Source organism: Falco punctatus (genome assembly GCF_963210335.1).
Source record: "Falco punctatus genome assembly, chromosome: 1".
Lineage (NCBI taxonomy): Eukaryota > Metazoa > Chordata > Aves > Falconiformes > Falconidae > Falco > Falco punctatus.
In genome coordinates, this window is record NC_137580.1 from 78,168 (window position 1) to 95,448 (window position 17,281).

At 52.6% G+C, this 17,281-nt stretch overlaps 1 protein-coding gene across 2 annotated transcripts; it reads left to right on the forward strand.

Annotated features, from left to right (window-relative positions):
• Positions 1 to 296: 296 nt before the first annotated feature.
• Positions 297 to 3,975, forward strand: LOC308066409 (uncharacterized protein). Of its 2 annotated transcripts, none has more exons than XR_013929146.1 (2): positions 297 to 2,969; positions 3,087 to 3,486. XR_013929146.1 is itself a non-coding variant. In XM_080393668.1 (2 exons), the coding sequence occupies exons 1-2, from the start codon at positions 2,860 to 2,862 to the stop codon at positions 3,844 to 3,846; spliced, it is 870 nt and encodes a 289-aa protein (XP_080249794.1). In that variant the 5' UTR covers positions 297 to 2,859; the 3' UTR covers positions 3,847 to 3,975. The 2 variants fall into 2 exon arrangements, 1 of the variants encoding a protein (XP_080249794.1); XM_080393668.1 differs by having other exon boundaries at positions 3,087 to 3,975.
• The last annotated feature ends 13,306 nt before the right edge of the window (positions 3,976 to 17,281 follow it).

The following is a 17,281-nucleotide window of genomic DNA, read 5'->3' on the forward strand; positions in this document are numbered from 1 at the left end:
TACAGGTAGTGGACATTTCTAAATAAGCCTCTGACATCTGAAGAAGTCATTTTAATATCAGATTTATTCTCACCATACTTTCTGCACGGAAGACCAGAAGAATCTATGCTTTTAATACAATTTGTGCAGGAAAGCATTGGCAAAAATACTAGAGTACTTGTAAAGTTTGTTCCTACACCAAACATGCTGAGGTGAGGCTTAAAAGCCCACCTGTGAATTCACATTTGCCGCAGTGCTGTTAGTAAAAGCTGTAACTATCCGTATTTTTTTGAGAATGCTTAAAATAAAACACCTAACTCTCAGTTATAGAACAGTGTAGCACAGCAAAGACGTTATCATCTAATTTTTTCATTATAAGATGTGGGTGCATAACCAGGAAGAACACTAACAATTACTTCTTAGTAAACCTTTACAGCATAAAACCATTTAGTGGGGCAGTGCAAATCAGAACATACTCTGACTTTAACATGAAAGAACACTTCTGCTGTATAGGTAGACAAAAAAATTGACTTAGTGGGATATTTTCATTCTCCCAGTGCTGTTTCCTCTCCTTTCATTGTCCGTAACCTAGCTACCCAGTGATTTTTGTGGGACGTTAGGGTTAGCATAGATGTTAGGTTAGCTTTAGATGCTTTACATGTTAGAGATGCATTCCTCGTGATTCTGCTCCACGCACAAGAAAAAGCCCGGCTTGCCTTTGCCTGGAGTGGGACTCAGTATGTTTTCAAACAGTTTTCCGCAAGGATACAAACACTGCCCCACTATCGCTCACAATGCTCCGGCCACAGCCTTAGCACAGGTCACCATTCCACCTGGCCTCACAGTGTATCGATACATCGATGGCATCCTCAGCGGGGCAGAAGGGCCAGAAAGCATTACAGATGCAATGAAAAACATTTGGGCAACACTAACCAAGTTGGGACTGGAAGTCCCAGAGTCAAAGTGCCAAGGGCCAGCACGAGAAGTTAAATTCCAAGGAGTCTGGTGGGTTGCAGGAGCTGCCTCTCTTCCACCAGACACACTGGAAAAGAAAGAATCCGGGCACAATCCATCCAGTACGCTGGAACTACAACAAGTTCAAGGGACTGTGAAGTACTGGCGTAACCATAGTCCTGCCTTTTCCGTCATTGCTCGTCCCTGGTAGAATTTGTTATAAAAGGGAAAATCATGGCAGCGGACATCTCATCAGCTCTGTGGTACCGTCAAGTTCCCCTTCCTGCAGGAGCATAACAGAGCCTGGCCGCGGGCTCTCCACTCCGCTCCAGCCCCCGTTACTCCTGTCAGCACGTGCTGAGGTTGCAGGCTGCGCTGCTTAGGGAGCCGTGGCAACACACACTTAGGATGGTGAATGCCGGCCATCCTGAAAGCGACAGCTGTCTCTTACCCTAAAAAGCTTCCTGTAATACTATGCTTCTCTGAGGTCCCACTTTTCTCGAATTGCCCCCACCCCAAAGCAATTTCCCCACAGGGTCCCTAAGCAAGGCAGTGGAGGAGTGGCTCTCTCAAACTCCCTCCCAGCCCTGCCCTGGCTGAAAGAAGGCAGAAAGAAGCCTTCAAATGAGGACAGTTCTGGCTGCAAGAGAATACAAGCTGACCAGGTCTTGGGATCCACTGACATCAACAGAAATTTAGGTGAAAACTCCCCTTTGACATGAAACTCAACTCCCAAACCAAAAAACAGTTGTGATGGGAAACTATGGTGGGGGTGGGAAATCAGCACTGAGGGCAGGAAAGCATCAGCAGGATGGGAAACCATTGAGATGGGAAGTTGTTCTGTCATTAAAAGTCAAACCGTCACAATGCTGGCTGACCCAGGTGCTGGCATAATGATCGCCATGGAGACGGAACCCCAGAACACTGTGTGCCCCAACAAACGCCACACTGGCCAACTGCCGCGGCACAGAGCAGCACGTTCCTCGTGGTGCTCCTGCCCTCCGGGTAACCCCCAACCAGCTGTGCCGGCCAGCATCTCACCCCATCACCCCCCTTCGTTTCTGCCCACAGAGAGGTTCCCCCTCCAGCTGCCGACAGGACCAGAGGTGCCCGGCACAAGCTTCACCACCCTGACCATGCCGCCACCGGTCACTGCTGGTGTGCTGCCCTCTGTCCCGGGGCTGCTGATCACCGTTCGGCCTTCCCAGCTCCACATTGTCACCCACCAGCCCGCCCTGGCAACCTGGCAGGGGGTGCAGGGGCCCCTGGAGGACTCGGGGCAGGTCGTGCAGCTGCCACACGTGCTGCAGCTCCCCAGCGGTGTGCAGCTGCCCCCTCTGCCTGCTCCTTGTCCCCCTGCCTATGGCTGGGGACAGCAAGTGGTGATGGGGACACTTGTGCCCCACCAGCCAGTGGGGCTGGGCCCATGGGACGTGGGCCAGGGGCAGCCCCTCTACCCTAGGGGCTGCACTGTGCTGAACGTCCCTGCCCATGCTGGGCCCCTGCCACCCCAACACCCTGCGGCTCAGCATCGCGTACAGGTCCCCCCTGTGCTCTGCACCCATCCTGGCAGCACCCAGAAGCTGTTGGAGGCCTTTAACAACGACGTGGTGGCCAGTGAGGATGGCGTCCCTGCTGCCACCCCCTGCCAGCCCGCCCTGGATATGCTCTCTGGCAGAAGCAGGACCAAGCACCAAGGTGAGGTCTGCAGGGTGGCAGAGCCCATAGGGGGTGACCTGCACCAAGGAAGGCTTGCATCACCCTGGGGGTGGCTTGGCTTCGTTTGCTTTTTCAGAAGTGGTGACCACCCCGCCAAGCCCAGAGAATCTCCTGGACCTGCCCGAGCTGGGGCCAGATGCCTTCAACGAGGCCTTTCCTGAGCTGGCAGAGGACAACCTGCAGTTTCAGGATGAGCATTCGTCCGCCATGGACAGCAGTGACCCGCTCGCCTGGCTCGACAGCATCCTGGAGCTCCCTGAAGTTCTCAGCGGCTCCTGCTTGACCACCCTCCTCAACGAGTTCCCGGAGTTCTCAGAGTAAGTGGCAAAGGGTGGCTGCTCCAAGGAGCAATCGTGAGCGGCAGGGCTGGGGGACAGCGAGGACACCGACCGTGGTGTCCCTGATGTCCCTGTCTTGACCACCACCCTCAACAGGATCCCTGACATCTTGGAGTGCATGATGGAGGGCAACTGTCCCAAGGACCAAGTGGTGGCCGCAATGCAGGAGGACACCAACCCCTCCTGGCAGAGGGTGGCAACATCCCCCTTGCTGGACACCAAAGGCAAGCAGGGTGGGCTGGCAGCGGTCTTCCCCACCCGGCTGCCAGAGAGCCCCATGGAGCCCTCTCAGGAGGGTCCTATGGACACTTCAGAGGAGAGCCCCTTGAAGGGATGCCCAGAGGGTCCCCACAAGGGTCTCCCAGAGAGTCCTCAGCAGATCCTGCTGAATAGTCCCCTGGCCAGCCCCCCGACTGCACCCCAGCATCATCCGCCCCGCATGGCCCAGCTGGTGGAGGAGGTGCTGCAGAGGCAGCCCCGGGTCATTCTGACGCAGTTGCCACCACCACCGGGCATCTCCTCCTGCCGGGTGGTGCCCAGATCAGGCAAGGCTGCTGGCAAACAGGCCAAGCGTCCCACATCGGCTGACACCCTCGGGATGCCAGAGATGTCCCCATGGGGCAGCATGCCACCCAAGAAGAGGAAGAAGATGGTGGTGTGCCCAGTGGCAAAAAGCTCCAAAACCCTCTGGGAGGGGAAGCCACACAGGGATGCCACGGCAGTGGGCTGTAGTGGGGAGCAGGGGGGCAGCAGCAAGCAGAGGCCATCCAATAGCGACTATGTGCCCACCAAGCGAGCCAGAACCCTGAGGAACACCAGGAGACAAGGTGCTCCACGCTGCCCCAGTCGCCGTTGATATATTGATAGAGAAGGTGTGGAGCACAGATCCCTCTGACGTGTGACCTGCACCTGCCCACTGCAGCCCCGGCCCTCTACCAGATCTGTCTGTCTTAATTCATTAAAGGTTTGACGTTCCTTGCACAGTGCCTCTGCCTGTGGTCATTCGCGCAGCGGGAGATGAGGGTTAATGCAGCCCCTGCCACCTGCAGAGACCTGACGCTCCACCTTCCCCTCTGGCTCCACCTTCCCCTCTGTCGAGGTGACACCTCCACCGAGCTGACCCACTCTCTAAAGTATTTACAAATGAAGGGACTTCTCATCAAGGGAGGCAGCCTTGGCAGGGGTGAGGAACAAAGAGCAGGTAGTGAAAAGAGCACCGTTATCTAAGTTGCGCAGGAAGAAGACTTCCAATGGGGAAAGTTCTGGCTGCAAGAGAACACAAGCTGATCGGGTCTTGGGATCCACTGACATCAACAGGAAATGAGTTTAAAATAGGACAAAGATAATGGTGGCAGTGGGAGATGGGGACCTCTAACTGAAATAGTTCTGCCCCAAAGAGGCCAAAATCCCACTTGGGGAGCATGCGTAGTCCGTAAAACACTTCAGCAGTGCTACTGCGGATGCGTACGCGTTTGCATTAGAAGCGAGAAACCAGTCACCAAACCTGTGTATGACACATGACCATGCAACGTGCGGCGCTCTGAGAAAGGCCCCGAACCCCTTCTCAGTGTTCCAATTGGACCTAAAAACTTTGCACGCACTTTTTAATCGCTGCCCCCGAAGCGATTTCCCCACAGGGTCAGTAAGCAAGGCGGTGGCGGAGTGGCTCTCTCAGACCCCCTGCCAGCCCTGCCCTGGGCGCCGGTGCCTCTGGCCCTGCCCCAGCAGACGTTGCTGTGCTGATGGAGGGGCTCCCTCCCTCTCCACTGCATTTGCAAAGGGAGTGGCTGGCTCACCCTTTGCTGCCCACGCAGCCAGCCCTCACCTTTAGCTGCTGTCATTCCCAGGGGCGCCGGCTCTCTCCCAGCACCCTCACACCTTCTCCCTGCGACACTGCGAGAGAAGCGTTCGCCAGGCACACGGGTGCCGTCACTGCCCTGCGCAGCTGCGCACCCCAGACTGGCCCTGCCTGACTGCCTCCCTCACCAGGCACCTCCACCTCCACAGTCTCAAGCTCCATCCCTTTAGGCGGAAAGGGGGTCACTTTATTTCAAAGTAACCGTTCCTCATGAGGAACACAGTCTCTTCAGGAGGCAAAATACTTCAATAGCACTTAGAAACAAAGCTGGGGCATCTGGGGGGCCACCTCATAACTACTCCAAACAATGTGTCCTTTGTGGAAAAAAACTGAAGAGCTAGACAGTTTCCAGAGGACAGCAAAACCTGACCTGCTGAGAGCTTAGGACAGTGCACGTCATGTTCTTCTTCACACTTGGTGCACGTTTGACAAACTGCGAGATGATGGTAAATTACTTCCTTCAGAGAGGACAGCAAGACACTGTTGCCAACTCAGCTTAGGGTTTTTTGGCTTTTTTCTCTGGTTGGCTAAGCAAAGAAACGGAGGCAGTTTCAAAGTGCGCAGAAGCACAGCTGCAGACATAATTCCTGCTGTCACGCAGGCAGCAGGAGTGAACTTCATCCCTTTGGGTCCTTTTGAGAACACCAAGCACCCAGATTGTGCTGAAGGATGTTTTTTACATAGGGGACCCTCGGAGAGAAGCAGATATGTCCAGTTTTATTCCCTGGCAAAATGCCCTGACACTGTCCTGCCCCTCAGGTGGTGTAGGACAATTAAACTTATTAGTAAGCATGGGCTGATTCCTGGCCCACCATGATTTGAACAGCAGCCCACAAATCTCTCAACTAGTTTTGCTCAGCCTGTATTTATGACAGTTACATTGCTCTCTGTTGTGGGGGAAAGCAGGTGACACAGTTTGCCCCCTTGATGCACAGGGCTGTGTTTCAAAGGACTACAACAATCCCAGAAGAGCACAGCACAGTACGGCTTACGAATCAAGTAAATATTGCATCACAAACCGTAATGCATGTGTCTGTCTGAGAAAATGGGGTTTATGTAGGCACATGCAAAATGGGTCTGCTGCTCAAAACCCAGCAAATCCTGTTTAGAAAGTTCATATACTAAAACGATAGGGCAACATACTTTTGGATTAGTCTCTAAATCCCCACGTAGATGTAACTCCTTCACTGCCATCTGAAATTGTACAGCTTGAGGCACTTTTATGTAAAGCCAAGAAAGCTCAACTCAGAAGGCAAAGATCCTTCTTAAGGGAACGGATCATCTCTAACTACAAGACACCTTCCCGCCCACTGAAACATAGCAGCAGAGTTAGAAGCAGCTTTTAAATTCCAAGTGGAGAGGTGCAAAGTTTGAAAACTACAGGACATTCTCTTCCTAGCACAAAATAATCAACTTTTTCCCACTTCTCTGCAAACCTTAACCCCAGTGTTTTGTGTTTTTCACACTGCAGCACAGAAAGCCAGTACCCACAGCTGCACAAGGACTTCCAGTGCCAGTGTGCAAAGCATCGAGGAGTCTGGGCTCAGTCCTGGCAGTACAGGAGTGATCCACCTCAAATGCACTGCACAGTCTGCACCTGGGGGTATCACAGGTCAATAGTTAATCACCGCTTTTCCTCCCAGTAACAATAAAAAGAGAAAAAAAGAAAATCTCCTTACATCCATGGCTCTTCTTTACAGGCTAGAGGTTTATGGAAGTGATGACCCATTTCACCCAACATTCAAGACACCTTTTGAACAATTTTCAGAACTGTCCCCAAACCCCCAGATCTTACACAACAATCAGTCCAAAGAAAGTACAGAGGTCTCTGCGCTACTGGACACATGCAGGAACACTTGTGTTTACTGGACACCTTTGTAAAGGGAAAAGACATTACACCAGCGTACCAGATCCTTGCCCAAAAGACTTTTCAAACCACCTGTTTGTTGACGCAGTCACTGCACTTCAACCCTTCCACCCACGACAACATCCTCTCAGGGGGCAGACTTGCCTGCTCTTGATCACAGAATCAGTCAGCAGAGTTCATATTGAACCAAGCTAAAAACTGGGCCCAACCTCTACGTTCACGGTTGGGATACACGGCTCCTATCACAGGGCTCACATGGCAGTCCCACCTGGGTTACGTATATGAAGCTGCATTTCCCACGGGTCAAATATTCCTCTTCACATCTGCCTTGAAACTGAGGGCTCATGGTCAGTGAGAGAAGAGAGTTCCTTGCCTCCTGTGCAGTCAGGTCACGTTCCCCTGCTAAAGGCAGCCTGCTCAGGCCTCCCATTTGTGTACAATCTGTTAAAAGAGTAAAATCAAGTCTGAAGGTTACTCATTTGCTTCCTTAAACATCCTACCATTTGCAGCATTTGGCCCCCAGAAGACGACTTCTGACATAGCAACTTCTCCAAGCAACCTGCTATAAAAGGCAGTTCAACAGAATCACCGACAGCCAGGTCTGTACCCTTGGGGAGACACTTTCAAAGCTCTTTGGAGGATCGCACTGGATCTGTGTGCTTTAGACCCCACTGCGTGGATTTACTGTTTTACTGGCAAAGGTTTTATGTACCACACGTGAACATCTTCAAATCACCTACTGTAATGGTCTCATGCATAAACAGACACACTGATCCTCTAATATCACACATGAAGAACTCAATGTATGCTCCTACCAAGGCAGTGGTTCCCTTCTGTAGCCACTGAACAAGCAAAAGGATGGATCAGAACGACATTATCAAGCTCTGAAGCAAAACTTCTGTCTTCCTTTAGCTGTAATTTAGAGCTTCATTGAGTGCTGAAGAGTGTCAGCCTGACATCTCTGAAGCATGAAGCGCTTGATCCTCTGTGCCAGAACCACACCGGCACTGGCCACACAAGCTGCCTGCGTACTCACAGGGTCAGGGTCAGGGTCCGGGTCAGGGTCTGTACTGCCCTGCCACCGCTACACAGAAGTGAGGAAAGTGAAATGGAGATAGAAGTGTTCGTTTTCCACGTAGTTGATGCTGGCAGCTTCTTGCCTCCAGCATTCCTGCACCTCAGGAGCCTGGGAAATGACAACAAATGTGGAAGTTTCTGAAAATAATATTTGCCTAACACACCACAGCGTAGCACTTCCGTATGCCCACACCACACCTCTGGCTCCCAGCTGCTCTCCTGTGCTTCCCTTTAGCTACCTGGGAGGCACCTTTTCCATCTCCTCAGATCTGGCCAGCTGAAGAACACCCAGCTCATGGCTCTAACATTCTTCCCCTTCCTCTCAACATCTTCCTGGTGGTCTCAGCTTTCTGCCCTCCAGATTAGGGCCTTATCATAACAGGACAAGGATAGCACTGGGGTTTTTTTCTGTAAGGAAGCCAAATACTCTTTATTAAAATATAAAAATTAAGAGGAAGGGAAAAGCCAAAATGGCAGCCAAGTGGAAGTTTCATTTGGTGCTCAAACCACCTGAATACTTCTGCTGCAGCTGCAGCCGAGAGCTGGCCCTTAGATGCCTGATCAGGATAAAGCCCCAAATCCTGCCACTAAGGTTTCAAATGACAAAATAACATCATCTAAGGGAAGGCAAAATGCATAAACACAAACATCGCTGTATGTTTACAGGGCCTTCACAGCACAGTGGTTCTCTGATGGCACCCAGAACTTAGCACTATGAAGAATTACAAAGGTCAAGTGCTATTTATAAGCAATGCACCCTTAAATCAACACTAGTGACAAAAGAGCCAAGCACTTGACTTGCAGAACGGCAGGTGATTCGTGACTTTCTCCACAGCTTCTACTACTGATGAAGCTTACAATCACCTCACCATTTGGGAACGACATTCGTTGCTAGTGTTGTCTGGGTGGAAACTCAGCAGGCTGGCACGTTCATTCCTTCAGAGCCAGAAGGAATTTGTCGTTACAGGAATTCTCATGCCACTGAACTGGCAGCAAGGTACACAAGCCTCTTAATCTCTTTTTATACTTCTACGCTTGTGCCATAAAACCATTCTCCACGCTCCATCTCACTACCTCTCCAAGCAGACAAGTCCCATCTGCCACACACTTGTCACAAACTACGTAGGATATGACACAGGTTTCAAATACATCAGAAAGTATCAAATCAGAAACTTTAAAACATAAAAGAAAATTAAAAAAAGGTGGCAGTGGGAAATTATTTTCTACCTTGACTGTTAGGTTCACAAGCTGCTAGTAGTTAACATTAATGGCTCGCTATTTCAAGGTCATGATGGCAACAGCTCTGCAATGTGTGGATATCAGCGAGAGAATTGCTGCCTTGCACCAGTTCAGGTGCTCCACCTATACCTTGTCACAGATTTGATTTTTTTTTGTTTTGTTTTGTTTTAAATGCTTATCAGGGTAGGATCTGCCTACCAAGACCAGATTTTAAGTGAAGTTACATTATGCTGCTCTTGATTTAAATACAGCAAGATAGCTCCACTGCTACATTCAGCCACAAGAACGTAAACACCTCCAGCTTCATAGACACCCATACATTATTTTTGTAAGGAACAAATGACTAAACATGGAACAACACTATGAAAAAGCAAAAGAATGCACACAATCAGCATTTCCCTATTTGGACCAAAACCCGAACATCTCTAACAGCAGATAAGTCTGAATTAAAAATCAACCACATCCAGATCCCAAATGGGGTAGGGGTTATTGTATGCCACAGACCCGGACTTGACTGTTGAAGGAAATCACGCACTACGGAAAATTTGAGGTGGTTCTGCGGAAGTTTTACTAGAGCCTTGGCAACTTCACTTGGGACATGAAAGGTACGTGTGCTACAGTACCACCTGCAATAAAGGAAACTAGTCTCGCAGTTTGAGTTCAACACCACATCCGCAAACCAAATGAGGCTGCTACGTTTGAGGAACACTGATGGAAACCTCACCTGCCATCCCAAAGTTATGCTACGGCATTTCTTCCCTTTTTGCCACTTTCCTCAGCCTTGGTACATCTTTTGCAGAATCTGAAGCAAGGGCCCATAGCTTCTTCCTGTTTCTAACAGTGAATGTCTGGGTTTCACACGTTGGTTTCTTGTGCGGCGCCAATAAGACCCAACACTTGCCTTCATAAATGCATCCGTACACTAGGCAAGAAAAGGAAAATTACCAGTCACGACACTGTACTGCCCACAGGGCAACAGAGTGCCCCACTCGTAAGAGGATTGAAGACAGTAAATTACCCTCAAATATCTTCATGAACAAGCACAGTTTAATCATGTGCTTTTAATCTGACCACCGACACAATCTAACAAGAAGACACATTAAGGGAAGCAGAGCTGTAGTTAAAAAAGTGGGGCTTCTCTTTCCTCTCCTGAGGGTTTACCATCCAGAGCTGGCTGAAGTTCTGAACCTGTAAACCGCTCCCCCATGCTTGTATGCTCGCTCTGGGAAACAAAGACGGCTGTTTGAATTCTTTTGCAGGTACAATCTTTCTTTACTTTTGAGTTGGAATGAAATGAAAAACTGCCATCAGTCCCTCTTATGGCACAGAGACACACCTATGTTCCATGCACATGCCTGCCCAGAAACGCATGCAGAGGGAAACCATCCCTTGGGTATCAAACACAGAAACAGCACTGAAAACCTTGACTTCTGAGAGTCCCTGCAGCGTTCTCCCAGGTCAATACACAGCACGCTTGTGGCAGGATCACCACTGCGTGTGGGTCACTTGCTTTCATTTCCATCTTCATCTCTAACCTGGCACTTGCCACCTCCAGAATGCAGCATGCATAAAAGCAATTCCGTTTACTACAAGCACAGCACCGTGTGAACCTTCTGCATGAAGCCCGGTATTTAAAGAAATTGCCATAAAGAATAAAAATCTGCTGGCACCACTGACACACAGACACGCTGTGTTTTCTGAACAGGGCCGATACATTAAACCTGCAAACTAAGGACTGCGACAGCTCGCTCCTTGCCCCTCTTCTTTTGCCCTCAGGCTGGTGCAGGAGCTCCTTTCACCAGAGCAGGCACACCACAGACACAGCCTCAACGAGGGGAAGGGTGGGGAGGGGATAAGGGCAGAGGGGGAAAGGAAAGACCCACAGAAGCAGCTTTGCTGCCCACTGCCAAAGTCACAAGACGCTCACGGATCCCGTCCCCTCGCCCTGCCTGTGCTGGTCTGTGCCTCTGTCCCCCTTCCCACCCCTCCGCTCCTCTCCCTAGCCCTCTCTCCTGCTGCTGATCCTGCATTCCCTGCGGCACCCCCTGCCCCTCTGTCCCGCTCCATCCCTCTGCCCGCTCCTCACCAGTCCCTGTCCTTTCTCCATCCCTGCCCAGCCCCTCCCGCTCCCCCTGCCCCTCTGGCAGCCTCCTGTGCCTCTCCGGCCACCCCTCCGCCTTGACTCACTCCCTGCTGCTCGGTGCCTCCCTTCCCCTCGTCCCTGCCCCACGGGGGCTCCGGGGCCGGGGCCTGTGCTTGGGCAGCCCTGGGAAGGGGCCATGGGGCCTACACGGCCCGGGCTGGGGGCTGGTGTCCCCCCAGGGCCCGACTGCAGGGCAGGGATGTCCCATGGCCTGCTGGGAGAAGGTGTGCCCCAGGGCATGCTGGGAGCTGTAGGCCCAGGGTTGCCCCATGGCCAGGTTGTTCCCGGGGCATGCTGGGAGCTGTAGGCCCGGGGCCGCCCCATGGCCAGGTTGTTCCCGGGGCATGCTGGGAGCTGTAGGCCCGGGGCCGCCCCATGGCCAGGTTGTTCCCAGGGCATGCTGGGAGCTGTAGGCCCGGGGCCGCCGCATGGCCAGGTTGTTCCCGGGGCATGCTGGGAGCTGTAGGCCCGGTGCCGCCCCATGGCCAGGTTGTTCCCAGGGCATGCTGGGAGCTGTAGGCCCGGGGCCGCCGCATGGCCAGGTTGTTCCCGGGGCATGCTGGGAGCTGTAGGCCCAGGGTTGCCCCATGGCCAGGTTGTTCCCGGGGCATGCTGGGAGCTGTAGGCCCAGGGTTGCCCCATGGCCAGGTTGTTCCCGGGGCATGCTGGGAGCTGCCATTGCCCACCCTCAGCCTCCTGGCAGCCGTGTTGGGCTGGGCAGGCGCAGCCTGTGCTGGGGCTGTGGCCCGGCTGAGGGGACCTGTGGCCGGCCGTGGGGCGAGGGATGCCCCTTGGGCTGGCACAGGGGTGTCTGCTGCCTGCTGGCTGCCCGGGGGTTCTGTGGGGAGGTTCCAGCCCCCCGCTGTGCCAGGCCCCGTGGCAGCTGGAGTCAGGCCTGGCCGGGGCAGCCCTGGGGGTGAGCCGAGAGCTAAGGAGGGAAAGAGGCGCCGGCAGGTGCCCCGGGCACAGGCACTGGGCACCCCGACTCGCAGAGCCCCCTGGAGCCGCCCCGGCGTCTGTAGTTCCTGCAGGAATAGGGCTAGCGTGTTTTACTGCTGACTCCGGCAGGGCTCTGGCTACACCTGTCCTGCTGAGGGACTGGGAACATGCAGCTGCCTGGGAGAGTCACCAGCCAGAGTATGAGTGCTCCAGCCTTCTTTCCCTTGCTGGAAAACACTTCATTTTTAAATACAGCCTCTCAGCAGCGAGATCCAGGCAGTCGGGATTGCTTCCTGTAGGGAGCAGCCTGGTGACTGGAGGCTGCTGCCTTCAGTGGCAGAGCTGGACGCTTCTCCTCGCTGACAGGATTAAGTTATAAAGAATCACTCGGAGAGGCTGCAGCTAAAGCAGTGATTAACTCGACCTATTGAATAAGCTCAGTAAGGGGTGGCAAGCTTTCTGAGGCACCTGGGCTATACCGATAGATGAGGGTAGTGGGGTAACGGTGTGTTGCCTTCAAGACCACACAGCACAGAGAATAAATGAAGGTCTATAACCACACATAGAGTACAGGTGCCCCAGGAAAGTTCAGCTGAAGTTCACCAGGTTGTTGACCACCAACGATCTCTAAAGACCCCAAGAAAGGCCCCCAGGAACAAAGTGACATATGCAAGTGCCTTATGCATATGTAAATAATTTTGAGGAAGTAGTTAGTGCAAAGTACATCTTCCCATCTGAACATGCTCAGAAAGGACCCTGAGGGGCTGGATATTGAACGGTGGAGTGCGTTGATGGGTCATGGCATGTTTTTTTTCCTTCTCACACAAAATTTCATTTTGTTTTGTGGGTAAGCAAAACTGCATATTGCAATGTGTTTCCTTGATTGGTAGTTCTTGCATAACATGTGGGATCTCCAAACCTGCAAACCTGTTCTGCAAACGTGTTATGCAGTTTAAACCCTGGTGCCTGAAAACCCCAACAAGGACACATGCCTGGAATAAGGGTTCGCAAGTCTGGGGTATACCATGGTCCTATTCCACAGTTCACAACAAATCATTCACGAACAATTCCTGAGCGGAGTGTTCTGATGGGGTGGGGGACTTATTCCCATGTTTCAACTCTGTTATCTAGTTTGGACAAAAATGTTTAAGGCACCAAGGCCATACCCCATTTATTAGCCATTTGAATATGCCAACCTGGGGATAACATGACTTTCTATTTGTGGTGTATGGATTCACCGTGGGGTCTCACTACATACTAGTTCCCCCCTTTGCAAGGGGCACAGATCCCCTGCCCAGTAGGCAGCTCGTTGAGGGGCCCACCAGGACCTTCTCTGCCAAGCTTCTTTCCAGCAAGGTGGCCCCCGCCTGTGCTTGTTCCTCCTGGGCTTGCTCCTTCCCAGGGGCCGAAGCTGGCACTTGTTGGACCTCATGAGGTTCCTGCTGGCCCCTTTCTCCAGCCCAGCCCGGTCCCCACCTGCCAGCACAACCAGTGTGGTACCAGACACCCCCACCCGCCATTCTGTGGGTGCCAGCAGTGCCCAATGCCAGACCATCCCCACTGGGTTCAGGCACTGAGGGTGAAGCAGCCCCAGCTGCGGGACGGATGGATGAGCTCCACAGATAGATCCATGGATAGAGGAAAGATTGAACATTTCAGATGAGGGGGCAGGCCAGGGGGGTCCCAGCCCTGCACCCCACCAGCCGCTCACCGGCAGGGGAACCCATTGCTCTTGTGGGAGCAGCGCTGCCACCACGGGGGCTTGCAGAAACGGACACAATGGAGCCGGCAGTGGCATCTCCACCAAGCCTTTGGGCAGCCCCACAGGCGGGAGCAGCCCTCCTGCAGGCACAATCCTGCCCAGCACGGTCCTGAGGCCGCCTGCCCACGTGCCCTGCCCACGGGGATATGGTGCCGGGGACTGGGGTCTGCTGGGGTGCTCCTGCCCGGCCCCACGTGGATGGTGCTGCCCAGGCCCATGGAGCTGATTCTGTCTGGAGTCATGGGGCTCCTCTTCCTCATCCCCATTGGGCTCCTTCTGCCCACCTGCGCAGGGCTGCTTCTGCTTGGCACCGTGTCCTCCCCTTGGTCTTTGTCCCCATCTGCCATCTTCTCCATGTGCGCATCTGCCCCCAGCAGCTCCACTCTAAGGCCCTGGGGAAACCCTCTGGGCTCCAGCAGCCCTGGATAGAGCTGCTCCTCTTTCCTGCTGCTCCTCTTTCCTGGCGGGGGGGAGGGAGACAGCTGTGGGGTGGTGGTGTGTGTGGTGTGTGTCCCACTACAGACCGCCTCTTGCCACTTGGCCATCATTACTTGCAGAAACTTTTGGTACTGCCTGGTCACTATGAGGGTGCCCTGGACAATGCGGATGAGCTCCCCAGTGAGGTTCTGTGTGACCGTGGCCATGGCTGAGGGGCTGCCGGGGGTGGCTGCACATCGATGGGGCTCTACGCCAGCACCCGCCGCTGCCCAGAGCCCTCCCTCCCGCTGGGTGCGGGGAGAGGGGTGTGGAGAAGAGCCCTTGGGGCTCTCTTCTCGAGGACAGGGAACAAGGGTGCAGCTCCAGGCTGTGGGCTGCGGGCTGCAGCAGCGCAGGTGAGGCACAGCTGCAGAGCGCACAGGGCAGACCCATGGGGCAGCGCTCCTCCAGGGGTTGTCCTCACCAAGCACTCTGCAATCCTCCATGCCTGATGGCTCTGCAGAGGTTTTTGAGCTTTTTCCACTTGAGGAGCTCTGCTGCAGCGAGGAGGGCTTCCCTGGAGGCCTGCAGAACAGCAGAAACTGGGAGGTGGCACCAAGACCTGGGGAAGGAGACCTGGCATCTCCCTGCCTTTTCCTTTCTTCCTGGGGTCATCCTGCCCTTAAGAAGCTGGGAGGTACCCTGGCCCAAACATCTCAGGTTTTCATCCCTACATCACTGCTTAGCTTTGGAATCTGTGCCTTGGCCACGCTGTGGATTTGGTCGCTCATGTGAAAGATGAGAGGGAACAAGCCCACTTCCACTTTTGTCTTCACCTGCCTCTTGTTTTTCCTCATCACAGTCTTCATTAGGCATCTGAAAAGGCTGATGGAGAGCTCTCTCAGCTCGCCGAAGCCCTGGTAGAGAGACTTTTTTGGACCCTTTTGGACTCGGCCGGTAACAAAATGTTCCAAACACACCCAATGCACAACTCCACCGGGGAAGGTGCCAGCAAGGAGTTCTCTGGTAGTTTTTACATTGCTCCGCTAGGCGGCTGAAAGACACCCCAAAAGTTGTTCTACCTGCTTTCTGGGCTGAGATGGGGAATCGCTGACTTTTGGAGTCAGCTGGTGACAAAATGTTCCAGACACACCCCATGCACAACTCCACCGGGGAAGGTGCCAGAAAGCAGTTGTGTTGGTAGTTCTTACACTGCCCCGGTAGCCAGATGAAAGACACCCCAAAAGGTGTTCTACCAGCTTTCTGGGCTGAGATGGGGAGTCGCTGACTTCTGGAGTCGGCTGGTGACAAAATGTTCCAGACACACCCCATGCACAACTCCACCGGGGAAGGTGCCAGGAAGGAATTCTCTTGGTAGTTCTTACACTGCCCCGGTAGCCACATGAAAAGCACCACAAATATTGGGCTACCTGCTTTCTGGACTGAGATGGGAAACCGCTGACTGGTGCTCGGCCGGAGACAAACTTTTCCTAGGCACACCCCATGCACAACTCGACCGGGGAAGGTTACAGGAAGGAATAATGTTGGTAGTTCTCCCACCGCCCTGGTAGTCAGCTGTGAGACAGAACAAAAGTTGTTCTACCAGCTTTCTGGGCTGAGATGAGGAACAGCTGACTTTGGTACTCGGCCAGAGACAAAATGTTACTAGGCACAGCCCATGCACAACTCCACCGGGGAAGGTGCCAGAAAGGAGTTCTGTTGGTAGTTCTTGCACTACCCCGGTAGCCAAATGAAAGGCACTTCAAAAATTGTTCTACCTGCTTTCTGGGCTGAGATGGGGAACCGATGACTTTTGGACTTGTCCGGAGACAAACTGTTCCAAGGTACACCCCATGCACAACTCCACCGGGGAAGGTGCCAGGAAGGAATTCTGTTGGTAGTTCTCACACTGCTCTGGTAGCCACATGAAAGGCACCCCAAATTTGGGTAAACTGCTTTTTGGGCTGAGATGGGGAACTGCTGACTTTTGTACACAGCTGCAGACAAACTGTTCCAAGGCACACCCCATGCATAGCTCCACCGGGGAAGGTGCCAGGAAGGAATTTTTTGGTAGTTCTCACACTGCCCTCGTAGCCAGATGAAAGGCACCACAAAAGCTGGGCTACCTGGTGCAGGTCTTGGGAAGTATCACGGTACCTAGAGGAGGCCCTTAGGACAAGGGGTGGACAACCAGTTTTTCAGCTTTTACGGTATCATCGTTTTGATTTATGCCTCCTTTCACCCGCTGGTTACGTGTTTACCAGTAACAGATGGTGCTGACTGTGTGCACCTGCAAATCAAGTTGATTTTATAATTGTCTTTCTTTACACTGTTAACCTTGAATATGCAAATTTCTTTTCATTGATAGTACAACCTTTCCCTGAGCATAAGCCCTACTTTAGGTGAGGTTACTGTGATAGCCTATCATTGTACTACCTATTAACTATGATGAATTATTAATGATTAGTTATTACTATTAATCACTGCTATAAGCACAGCAAGGACAGTGACTGTTAGGAAGACAAGCAGCACAGTCCATGTTTTATTCAGGATAATCTGGACCACTCCCTAGTTGGGCCTTTTGAGCACAGCTGTGTATCACAAACAACAAGGACAATATTCACTTTTTATCTTCCTTGCAAATTCTGTTCTATTTATAGAAACTGAGTACAAGTTCTGCTCCCACCTCACAGGCCCACCCCCAGATGTCTACAGCAATGCCTTCACATAGAATGGAGCTCTAGGCAAAAACCAACAAGCTTCCTTCACATCTATAAACACCCATGGCATCTACATGAACACCTTCTTGCTGGTGAAGTGCCAATTGCCATAGCCTTAGAGAAAGTTCACTTTTAACCTCTGGCTCTATTATCAAAATCCTGTGTATAAAACTGCGTTCCCTGTTGCACGAATGAATAGACAGTTATTACCCAGCTCAAATGCTCCTCTTTAATGGCTCTTCATGAAACAGCATCATGCTTACCTATTT